We start from the raw sequence: 11321 nt of genomic DNA, 5'->3' as shown, positions 1-11321 counted from the left end.
CTCCTCCATCTTGTGTAGAGAAACAAGTATGCCATCCCTTCGAATGAAACCATATCCCTTTTCAGGGTCCTGATGGACGAGACAACACGACGTCCACTAAACGTTGCAGCATTGCAGCAAGTATTGAATTATGCCTAAACGGAGACTTGCCCCGATAAATGAAGATGATGCTTTCTTCTCCATGTTCATAGCTTTCTCTTTCTATGTAAGAATTCTACGGTCTGTTTATGAAAACGTGAAAGGGTTGATGAACTGGATACAGATCGAAGGCGCCCTATAACATATATGATCAAATCCTAAACGGAATTGGAACAAGTTAACAAAACTAAATTCTAGAGAGCCAAGTTCTCTTTAATGTTATAAATGATATGATTAAACTGCACCTTCGTCTCCAACAGATATAGCTGAGTGAAACTAGTGTCATCTCTCAGTTTGTCCGACGACGTGGTGTTACAAGTTCATGCAAATAACAACGTGTGTCACTTCTAGCGGTTATTAAGGAGGTGTATTCAATTAGGATTTTAAGGGATTTCAATTCTTTTAATCAATCTAAGGGTATTTAATCAGGATTTTAAGTGATTCTTTAAAATTCAATGTGTATTCAATCACGATTTTAACATAGTTTATTAAAATCCTTATAAATCCGGGTGTATTCAATTAGAATTTGAAAAAGTTGAGGAATTTGAGAGATTTTGTAGTGTATTTTAAGCATTCACAAATCTCTCTTCTTTCTATGAGATTTCGAGCGAATTGAATCAAAATTTTACATGAAATCTCTTCAAATCAATTAGACTCCCATGGATTTATAAATTTATTGAAATCTCTCAAATTTCCAATTGAATACACCCCTAAATCGGCGTATTCAATTCAAAGGGCTGAATAAAAGTTCATACAAAATTTAGGTTTGTGGCTCCAACGAGACATATATAGGTAAAGAAAAACAAGCCTAATGAGAGGACCAAGAAAATTTAAACGCGTCAATGAATAACACCAGAAAATTGTGCATCCTCGAAATGTTGCCAATTCACATTTTCTCCACAAGCTCCTTCAAGATTTGCATCCTTAAAATCTGTGTTGGACATCATCTAAAGACTCATCAAGTAAGCCTTATCCAGACTGGCCGCCTCTAAATTTGCATTTGTAAGATCAGCACCATGGAGCTCTGCAGATATCAAATTTGCGTTGTAAAGGTTAGCACCAACAAATAAAGCGTTGCGGAGATTCGCCCCAATAAATTCAGAACTTTGCAGACTAGCATGTTGAAAGATGGCACCCTCAGCATCCGCGTGATTAAAATTTACACCTCGAAGATCACAACCCTTGAAACACACATTTCTCAGACATGCATCACTGAAGTCAATGTTTGTCAAGTCCAAGTTCGAAAGGTTAAGGCCGGAGAGGTTAACGCCTCGAAGCCGGATTCTCTCATTTGATTTTATACATGATTTGATGATATCAATGCGCGCTAGTTCAGCACCCAACTTTTCAGTGTTTTGATCATCATCCTTCCTCTTGTTTAGAAAAGCCTGTATATTATCTCTTAGACCAAGTAGTTGATAATACTCCGCCTCTCTTATAAGTTCCGAATATTTGGAAAATTCTTCCGGCGAGGGAACAACTCCATCCCTTAACCAGTTAAGGATGTGCCGAAAATGTTTGCCATCCCTGTCGATGAAAACATATCCCGTTTCCGGGTCCTGATGGACAACATGACGTCCGCTAAACATTGCAGCAAGCATTGAATTAGGCTCACGCCGAGTTAGAGTATCAACCGTTGTACAAAACTCTTTTACTCCGATCTTGAGATGAACCATAGAAAAGATGTTAAGGTCCTTCGCCATTGCCTTGAAACTTTCCGATCATATAACTTTTTGATACGCTGATGACCGATCGTGTAACTTTGAACTCTCTAGAGCATTCTGTTTTTATGTGCCGCGGACACTCCCTTAAGTAAATGCAGTAGGCATAAATTAATCACAAAGATTTGTAATTGATCACAAATCGGTGTCACCAATAGGAAAGAATCAGCTTAATAGATACTTAATAATAATCTAATCATTAACATCCAAGTAAATTTTATAAAAATCTAATGTTTAATTTCCCAATCCTAAAAGGTGTTCCTTTTTTTGGTATTCTAACATTGATGTGTTGTAGGCCTATTTAATTGAATGATCTAGGGTTTACAGGGAGAGAGAGAGGGCAGGCAATATTGAGGGAGAAGAGAGAGTGATTTAATTGTGAGGTGTGTTTGATTCACACCCATTGTGCCTTTATTTATAGTAGTACGATAGGTAAAACCTTTCCCTTTAGCTAGGATTACAACATTTAATAGGTAATCTACTCCTAATATGAATATAAGATACATTCTCAGATTTCCTAGGATTTACACAATCACATTCCTATTTTAAATATGACTGCAACATGATGAATATTCTTGTATTATTGTTCCAATTTTTAGTTATATCTATTCATTCTGATGAATAAATGCATTACTATCTTGTGTGTGTATATATAATTTGAACAAACGATATTTATATAAATTAACAGAGAGGGGGTCGAAACCCTTAAATGAAAGCTAAATCATGGATTCAAAAATATGTTATCTCCTTGTGCATTAACCACTTTTGGGCGAAAAGCCAATCTTTAAGTGATAAGGCTTATCTTCATAATGGGCTAGCAATAATGAGGTTCAAATTCGCCTTTGGCGAGAATTAGATCTAAGATATCTTACTTACAAGTGAAGAGTAATATTACTAAACCGTAGTACTCAATGGCATAAGAAACACTATTTAAATTGCAAAATTCGTTTTAATTTATTTATATATTTACCTGTGGTAATGCATATGTTGGATAGGAAATCTACTAGTAGAATTGAGTTCATTTGGTTTTGTCTTTATCCTCAATTTAGAATACATCATATGAGAATTGCGTGATGTAACGTTAAACATCAGACAAACAACAAACAAATTGATTATAATACTACGAATATTACTTTATTACCACAAAAACAAAGACTATAAATATGCCGAGATGACTATATCTTGTCATGGCTTATTATTCTACGAGTTATAAGGTAACTTATTTATAGAAAAAACTAAAGCAAACCCTAATACCTAACAAGTAAGAAATCATAAACTTAACCGGTAAGGAATCCTAATCCTTGACCCACAAGAAAACAAATAAAATAACAATAATAATAATAATATTAATAATAATAATTACCAACATTTAATTCATAGGGATGTTAAACTAATATACTTAATCTAATAATTAATTCTCAACAAACGATCTTATCTACACTAAGGGATGAGGTGAGCTTAGCATCACAATGAATTAACAATAATGTGGTTCAAATTCACAAGAATCGAACATAAGAACTCTCACTTACAAGTGAAGAGAATACCACTAAACTGTAGTACTAAGTGGCAATCTAATATTTAATTAAAACACTAATGATAAATTGACAAACCTAGAGCAGCCACTGATCACGAGAAAAGATTGCTTAAGCACCAAGGTGGATGGAGAATAGAAAGCCTTTTGTTGAGTGTGTTAGCATGTGCAGAGAGACCCTTGTATATTTATACACGTTGGGGGTCCTAGCTAGAGTCCTGTCGATAATAAACCTCCCAAATCTTTCTTGATGCCGTCTAACAAGACTTCAAATCCATATGGTTTTAGAATTCCTGTAGCCTCTCTTGGTGGAGTCCTAAACCCTAGCTAAAGCACGAAAACCCTGGCTAGTAGGATAAACATCCAACGAGAAAACTGTCGTAGGCTTAAAACATAAATTATGCACAAGCCTAAACGGAATTGGAACAACCAAGGTAATACAGGCTTAAAACGAGAGAACAAAGTAAAACTAAAGAGCAGAGCCCCATGGTCGTTCTTTTATCAAATTTCCATCTTAACTTTTGAAGCTGTATATTTTTTATTCGAAAAAGTTTAGGAGAAGATTGGTTGCTCTCACCACCAACGCTAAGGCATACTCACAACCTCGAGTCATAATGACTTATGGCGAAGCTACATAGGGTCGGCCGCCCTTCCCCTCGTCGGAAATCAAGCCCAGGAGTAGTGGTTCCGGCCCTCTGGTCCCATCGAAAGTGATGAAGTTCATCTGTATTTTCTGAGCTATTTGTCAGTTTGCCCCCTAAACTTGTATTGAGGTGCCAATTTTTCCCCTAAGCTTTAATGTTAACCAATTACCCTTGAACTTTTAAAATTAGTTAATTTCCCCCTAAACTTTAACTTTAGCCGATTATCCTCCTAAAATTTTATAAATAGTCAATTCCCCCCTAGCATTAAATTTAAAAAATTGCATTCAATTTTCATCCAGCCAATTTTCCATTCTTTTTGTCCCTATACAATTGTTATGTGTTATCTGCACGATCAAAATGGGTAAAAAATAAGATGAAAATTTTTAAAATCTAGCGTCAGGGGGAAATTGGTTATTTATAAAAGTTCGTTGTACATATATTGCTGATTGAAACGTCAAAATTTTCAAATTCATTGTATTTAATTAAGCAATTGAGGGTGATTAACTGCAACACATTTTATAAGACATTTGATGATTCTTGTTCCTAAAAGTTGTTTGGGGGTGTTAGTTAAATTTAGATTTTTCATGGATTTTGGGCTAATATACTATTTTTGTTCTAACTGCTGCATGAGCTTTGTAGTGGGGAATTTGGAGTGAGACAGCTTGATGATTTTACTTTGCTTCCTTCAGGGGACAAGCCGGGAAGGAGTTTAAGGTCAACGTGGAAGCGATTGGCGGTGCTCGCCGTAAGAATCTAGTGAGGTTGCTTGGTTTTTGTGCTGAAGGAGTTCATAGGTAATTTGATCTTCATTTTCTATATCGTGTATACTTTCGAGTTTCGCTCTTTTGTTTAATGTGTGACCTTCTCTTGATGGCTAATTTGTTAAGAATCCTTGTGATTATTTCTTCTTTTTGGATTAACTATAATATATATTTGCCTGAAATGATTGCGCTAATGCAGTAGAGTTTTTGTAGGATGCTTGCAGAAGGAATTTCTATGAAAACATATCAATGTCAAATAGTTAATAAGTTGTGTTTTTTTATAACGCTTCAGGTTCATGGGGATGAAAGCTGCTACATTTACAAACAATTCAAGTTTGAAATCTTTTGGTACCAAACTTAGTTTCAGCGTGTTCACAATTGACGGTTTTCATAACAACGGTCCAGGCGACGCTGAACAACTAGTTGATTTTGGGGCATCTGAGCTACTTAAGCTGCTTGGTTTTCAAGAAGGGAAGACAGCGGAGTGGAGCCAGTATGATTTGGTTTTTGTTCATGTTGGGGCTGGTGAGTTGGAATTTCTTAAGACTTTGGTTGGTGGTATATCACAAATAGAGGGTATTAAAATGTATCACTTTGCAGCGGGGTATGTAGTTTTTCCTCGAACCTAAATCTCTATTTGGTTTCATCAACTGAATCTCGTGTGTCTTCCTTTGTTAAAGAAAATGGTGAACTGTCAATTTAGTCCCTGAATTATCACCTGAGTGAAAATTAGGTCCCTAAACTATTTTTTTTTTAGAAAAATTAGTCGTTGAATTATAAAAATCTGCCAATTACATCCCTAATATTAGATTTGAAGCTACTATATATATTCAATTTTCCGTCAATTTAAGTCACGTTACTTGCATGTGATACACATTGGAGGGTAATTGGTAATTTTTCATAAAGAAATAGTGTATGAAGTTAACTTTGGAGGGTAAATTAGACCTTAGATTCGCAACCTATATGAAATATTAAGGTCTTATAGGTGAGAAAATGACAGTATTACACTCTAAAGTATGTCAAGTGACTTAAGTTGACGAAAGATTGGATAAAATATCTTTGAATAGAATAGTAGGGATGAAATTAGCAATTTTTAATGAATTTAGGGACTTATTATATCAAAAATATAATTTATAGACCTAATTTTCACTGAGGTGATAGTTCATGAACTAAATTGGCACTTGACCCTAAAGAAAATCCAACCATTTTCTATTTCATCATACAAATCTCTATATGTATCTTCTTTTGTTCAGTTACTTTTCTAATTGATTGCCATACATTTTGTGTTTGAAAATGTTTAACCAAACATAGTTTTTGCATTTATAAATCATTTAACCAAACATAGTTTTAATGAGGCTTTACGCTGCTATACCAAAATGATGAAATATTCATTTTTAATATAGTTTTATAATTAGGTGCGTTTTAATTCGGGGTTTTAATTTGATCAGTGTAATTTTTTGTGGTTAATTAGGAATTTAGGACGTTGGTAACTTGATTGATTAGGATTTTTTTGATTAGAAATTTGTGGGTTTACCTCCTAATTAGTATTCAAATTTAGTGCATATAAGTCCCTTTCTTAACAGGGATCGATTTTGATAAGAAACAAACTGTTGCATTCTTCGTTTTCTTGAATTTCTTTGGTTTTTGATGGGTGTTTGATTGAGAAATTTGGGGATTAGGGTTGGGTTGGGGTCTGTTTGATCTCCTAGAAAATTTGGGAAGGAAAATGGGGTCATGGGGTTTCTTGATTTGTTGTTGGATGCGTGGGAATTGTAATTTCTGGTTGTATTTTTGTGTGTATTTTCTTAAGGGATAAAAACTACTTCACTTTTTTTGGTTTTCTTACCCATCAAATGGGGAATATTTCATTTTCTTTTGTTTGTGTTTGTAGTGATGTAATTCAGGTTATGTTTATTGTGATTTTAAATCAAATGCCTTACTTTGTCTAAATTTTTCATGCTTTGATTTGTTTGCCAATTTTTAAGACAAGTTTACAAACTCTGCACACTGCGTCCAAGCTATTATATGCTCGTGCCTTTCGCATGCAGCCACCCAACTGTCTCACTAGTCTATTAGGGAACCTAGCACTCTTGTTCATACTTTCTGGCCTTATATTCGAGCTGATTCTCTGGGAGCACTCAATCCTATGTTTTTTTTGTTGTTTTCCATTTTGGTTCGTATTGATACTTCCACAGATTCAAATAACTTAACATCCCTCCTCAATTAATAGGAAAAACAATGAAAATTCAGAAATTGAATTAAAATTCTCACATAATCACACACAAAACACAATCTTTACTCCATTGCTAATGGTTGCACACTTCTTTACTCCATATAAATGTACATCCTTATATATTTCAATCTTTAGACTAAATAAAACAAAGAAACATCAACAAATTGCTAATGGATTTATTATGTTTGGGAATTTCAGGAATTTGGAATATCGTTGGAGGGAGAAGTTGGTTCCTTTATGTCAAAATGATTCATGTATGTCCTGTATTTCAGTTTCAAAACTTGCAGCAGCGCGTGGGCAATTTCCTATTTGGATCTAGAGTGTAGAGTTGTGTATGGACAAGAATTTGAGATGTCCAATAGTTATTTTTGAATTGATGGAATAGACAACCAATATAGCTATTTTAAATTGACAGGGGATTTTCTCAAAAAAAAAAAAAAAAATTTTAAAAAAAATTGACGGTGGATAGAAGAAGAGCGAACATGTTATTATGAAATTTCAATATATAGTTACAAGCAGTAGTGCAAATAAACAAAACCCAATTGGCATCAGCGATGTCAATAAAAAGCTTACAAGTGAACAAACTAAACTCTAGAGAGGAGGGAACCCAACCAACCTCTTTTATTCAATTTTAGCTTCTCCTAGTCATAACTTCTTCACCAAGAGATCAACACCATGTTCCGGCTCTAAGACCAATCTAAGAGTAGGCGCATGGCGGTACTTGGGAGAAAGTGAGAAGGAGAAGTTGGATACAATGAGAGCTATCAGAACCTTGAGTTCAACCATGGCAAAGTACTGTCCAAGACACACTCGAGGACCAACTCCGAATGGCATGTACAACTGTGGAAGCTTGCAAGCACCTGTGATTCCATTTGCAAACCTATTGGGGTTGAAAGCATACGAATCCGGTCCCCATAGTTTCGGATCAGTGTGCAATGTTATCACCATTGTCCAAACATTGATACCCTTTGGAACATGAATGTCCCCGAACTTCATGTCCTTGAAAGCCTCCCTTGACACCACACTAACCGGGGGATATAGGCGCAATGATTCATGAATGACCATTGTTAGCTGCACACCACACATCGATCATTCAAACAGTCAAGTTTATGTTCCCAACTTGAGATTATCTCAAAACAATGTAGTTTTCGAACATGAAAAATTCTAGAGGTTGATCATGTAAAACATATATCTTAATCAGGGAGTTATATACTACTATGTCTTAATAAGAAAACATATGCAGTAATCATGTAAAGATCATATACCTGTTTCATGTTGCGAACCATATCAGCGTCTGGAATGTGGCCCTGGCAAACTTGAAGGGCCTCTGCTCTCACACGTTCTTGCCATTCTTGGTTCGAAGCCAACAGCATGAGGCACCATGTGGCTGCAACTGCTGTGGTTTCATACCCGGCCAAGTATATGTTCTTGCAGTTATCAACGATGAAGCGGTCCGTTGCATCTTGGCTAAGGTTACTGTTTTTAGCACTCTCAAGAATAATTTGCAATAAGTCTTTCTCATTTTCTGCTGCCCGCCTTTCCTTCACTACCTGCAGTATCAAAGCGCTAGCCTCCTTTTCGAAGGCCCAAACTTCCCTATTGCTCTTAGTGGGAAGGTGCCTGCAACAAGATTGCAATTAATTAAGATAACTGGTAAACAAGTATTGAGCTATAGAATAATGTTATATGTAAAACATTTGCAGATCATGTGTCACATATGCCAGATTACCTGTATACCTACCAAAGATGTTACCGCAAATGTACATAAATGTGATAAACATAGATTTGTCCAAATTTTTTATAGTTGGTTATGGATTTATATAAGGAAGACCAAATGGCATAGGAGAACTTGTCCGCAATGGGGATGCCATGACAGTAAAGCCAATCAACTATTGTTATATGGGAATGTTAAAATGTTTGGTAGCACATGATTGGCTTAAGATACCGCTACAACAGCATCCCACTTGTGGGTATGTTTTCCCAAGTGAGTACCTCATTCCAGGAATTCCGGCCAGAAAAGCTTTCCTCCCCATTGCCTCCTGGATTTGCTTTAGTTTCTGAAATATCTCCTCCCCTTTGGAATAGTTGCTTCCAAAACAAGCTCTTGAGATAGCATCGCCAGAGAAGCTTCCAATGTAGCTGTCTATTTTCATGTCAGAAATTCCTCCCTCTGCCTCGATTCTACTGTTCCACGAATTTATTAGAGTAATTGTAGACTCCGTGATTAAGTTAACCATTCCCTGCAGGGTGACCATATATAACCACAATCAAAACAAAGAATGTGGCCTAGAGATTTTTTTTTTTTTTTCCTGCCTTATTTTTATTTCTAATATGATACCAAAGGACCATCACTACAAATATTACAACACCCTTGATCGTTAAATAACAACTGCTTAAGAGCATATATACCTTAACTTTCTCCATGTATAGTTCAGGAGCAATGATTTTGCGCTGATGCACCCACGAGGTGCCATTTGAGGTTAAAATACCTTGACCAAGCAAAGGACCGCGCTCTTTAAATTGATACGTTGGTTTCCCCAAGTCCAATGATGTGCACGTTGTAATGTCCCTCACTGCGTCAGGCTGGTTCACATATAATATTTGTGTGTTTCCAAGTGCAAACACAAATACTTCACCTGTAGAATGTTTTCCACTACCCTTTAGCAGACATAAACCTCATTATTCAGAAGAAAGAAACTTAATTAATTTTGCATCCTAGCTAATGTTCATAAATCTGCATATATATAGGGTGAAGTGTCGATTTAGTTCCTGGACTATCACCTCAGAGAAAATTAAGTCTCTGAATTATTTTTTCCATAAAATAAGTCCCTAAATTCATTAAAAATTGCTAATTTCATCCCTCCTATTATATTTAAAGTTATTTTATCCAATCTTTCGTCAACTTAAGTCACTCGACACACTTTAGTGTGTAATACTGTCTTTTTCTCGCCTATAAGCCCTTAACATTTCATATAGGTTGCGAATCAAATGTCTAATTTACCCTCCAAAGTTAACTCCATACACTATTTCTTTATGTAAAATTACCAATCTACCCTCTAATATGTATCACATGCAAGTAACGTGACTTAAATTGATAGAAAATTGAATATAGTAGCTTCAAATCTTATATTGGGGATGTAATTGGTAGATTTTATAATTCAAGGACTAATTTTTCTGAAGGAAAAAAAAAGTTTAGAGACCTAATTTTCACTTAGGTGATAATTAGGGACTAAATTGGCAATTCACCCTATATTATATATGCATATACAAAATATAGCTTCCTCTAGTACGTAGAAAACTTTTGTAGTGTATCCGGGAATAAGACAGAAACATATGTCGGACCCGTTACATGTGTGAGGATGTGGAGTAGAAGTCTCACATCAGATAAAGGAAAAACCTTGTAAGAGTTTATAAAATTATAAGGGGTTAGGTTACTCCTAATATTGCTTAGGATTGAACCTCAACTTCCCTCAACATGGAAGTTGTCCTCATATGTGATGAGGAGGATCATGACACAAACATAATACTAAATGTATAATTATAGGCATATAGATACCATATAGCTTCCTCCACTTCTCAAAGAATGGAAAGAGAAGAGCAGCACAGTTGTGAGAGGTCGGGGATTCACTTGTAGGATTGCTGGAGCCTCGAGCCTTCTTTATTTCCAAAATATTTCCCAGGAGAATAGTATGTGGAGGTCCATTGATTCCTTGCTTGGTTAGCAAGGATCGAAGCCTCTTTGGCTTCGCAACAAGCCCGTTGTAGAGACCTGCCACCAATCCTATAAACCCTAGCAACACAAGGGACAGTAACACTTTTGCATCAAATTGGAGGAGCTGCATTGATGCAATTATATTATTCATGCAGCTGGGAAACCCTAGCAGACTGCCTTACATATTATATAGTAGTCAAGAAGGACTAATTCATTTAAGGTTGTCAAGTCACGGTTCTGTCCATCTCCAATTTGCATCTTGGAGATGCTCTTATAAATTTCGGGTTGCGGAAGATTACATTGGCTGGCGCTTGTATAATTTATTGAGGAGCTGTTGACAAAGTAAATATAAAATAAAAACTTGTCTAGTTCAGCTGGACGGCATTGATGCTATTGAAGTCTTTTGGTGACCGAGTCTTTGCTTTTATATTTTTCTGTGTGTAGTGCGTGTGTGCCAAGTTTCCAACTTGGATTGGTATTTATCAAAGTACGTAATTTGGCCTTACAAATATTTGCATTTTATATTTGTTTGACGGGCAAAATATAAAGATATTTCTAAGAACCAAGAACAAAAAAGAAAC

The 11321-nt window shown here is 35.7% G+C and overlaps 2 protein-coding genes across 2 annotated transcripts; both read right to left on the bottom strand.

The window, feature by feature from the left end:
• Positions 1-1085: 1085 nt before the first annotated feature.
• LOC137714805 (FH protein interacting protein FIP2-like) lies at positions 1086-1841 on the bottom strand. The gene has a single exon (XM_068453940.1). It carries the CDS (start codon positions 1839-1841, stop codon positions 1086-1088), a length of 756 nt encoding a protein of 251 aa, XP_068310041.1.
• Positions 1842-7494: 5653 nt separating this feature from the next.
• Positions 7495-11110, bottom strand: LOC137715679 (cytochrome P450 714C2-like). The gene is made up of 5 exons (XM_068455012.1): positions 10585-11110; positions 9438-9664; positions 9021-9268; positions 8294-8648; positions 7495-8099 (listed from the first exon to the last, which is right to left on the bottom strand). The coding sequence occupies exons 1-5, from the start codon at positions 10889-10891 to the stop codon at positions 7674-7676; spliced, it is 1563 nt and encodes a 520-aa protein (XP_068311113.1). The 5' UTR covers positions 10892-11110; the 3' UTR covers positions 7495-7673.
• Positions 11111-11321: the final 211 nt, after the last annotated feature.

Source organism: Pyrus communis, chromosome 14 (assembly GCF_963583255.1).
Source record: "Pyrus communis chromosome 14, drPyrComm1.1, whole genome shotgun sequence".
NCBI lineage: Eukaryota > Viridiplantae > Streptophyta > Magnoliopsida > Rosales > Rosaceae > Pyrus > Pyrus communis.
Note: the sequence above shows the minus strand (reverse complement) of the source record. Positions and strands in the feature narration are given on the sequence as shown.

Bases quoted from the DNA above. Each gene is read 5' to 3' on its own strand.
- LOC137714805 (XM_068453940.1), bottom strand. From the start codon at position 1,841: ATGGCGAAGGACCTTAACATCTTTTCTATGGTTCATCTCAAGATCGGA.
- LOC137715679 (XM_068455012.1), bottom strand. From the start codon at position 10,891: ATGAATAATATAATTGCATCAATGCAGCTCCTCCAATTTGATGCAAAA. The intron at 8,649-9,020 runs GTACTCACTTGG...ATCTTGTTGCAG, and splicing joins GCCGGAATTCCTGGAATGAG to GCACCTTCCCACTAAGAGCA. The intron at 8,100-8,293 runs GTATATGATCTT...TGTGGTGTGCAG, and splicing joins TGGTTCGCAACATGAAACAG to CTAACAATGGTCATTCATGA.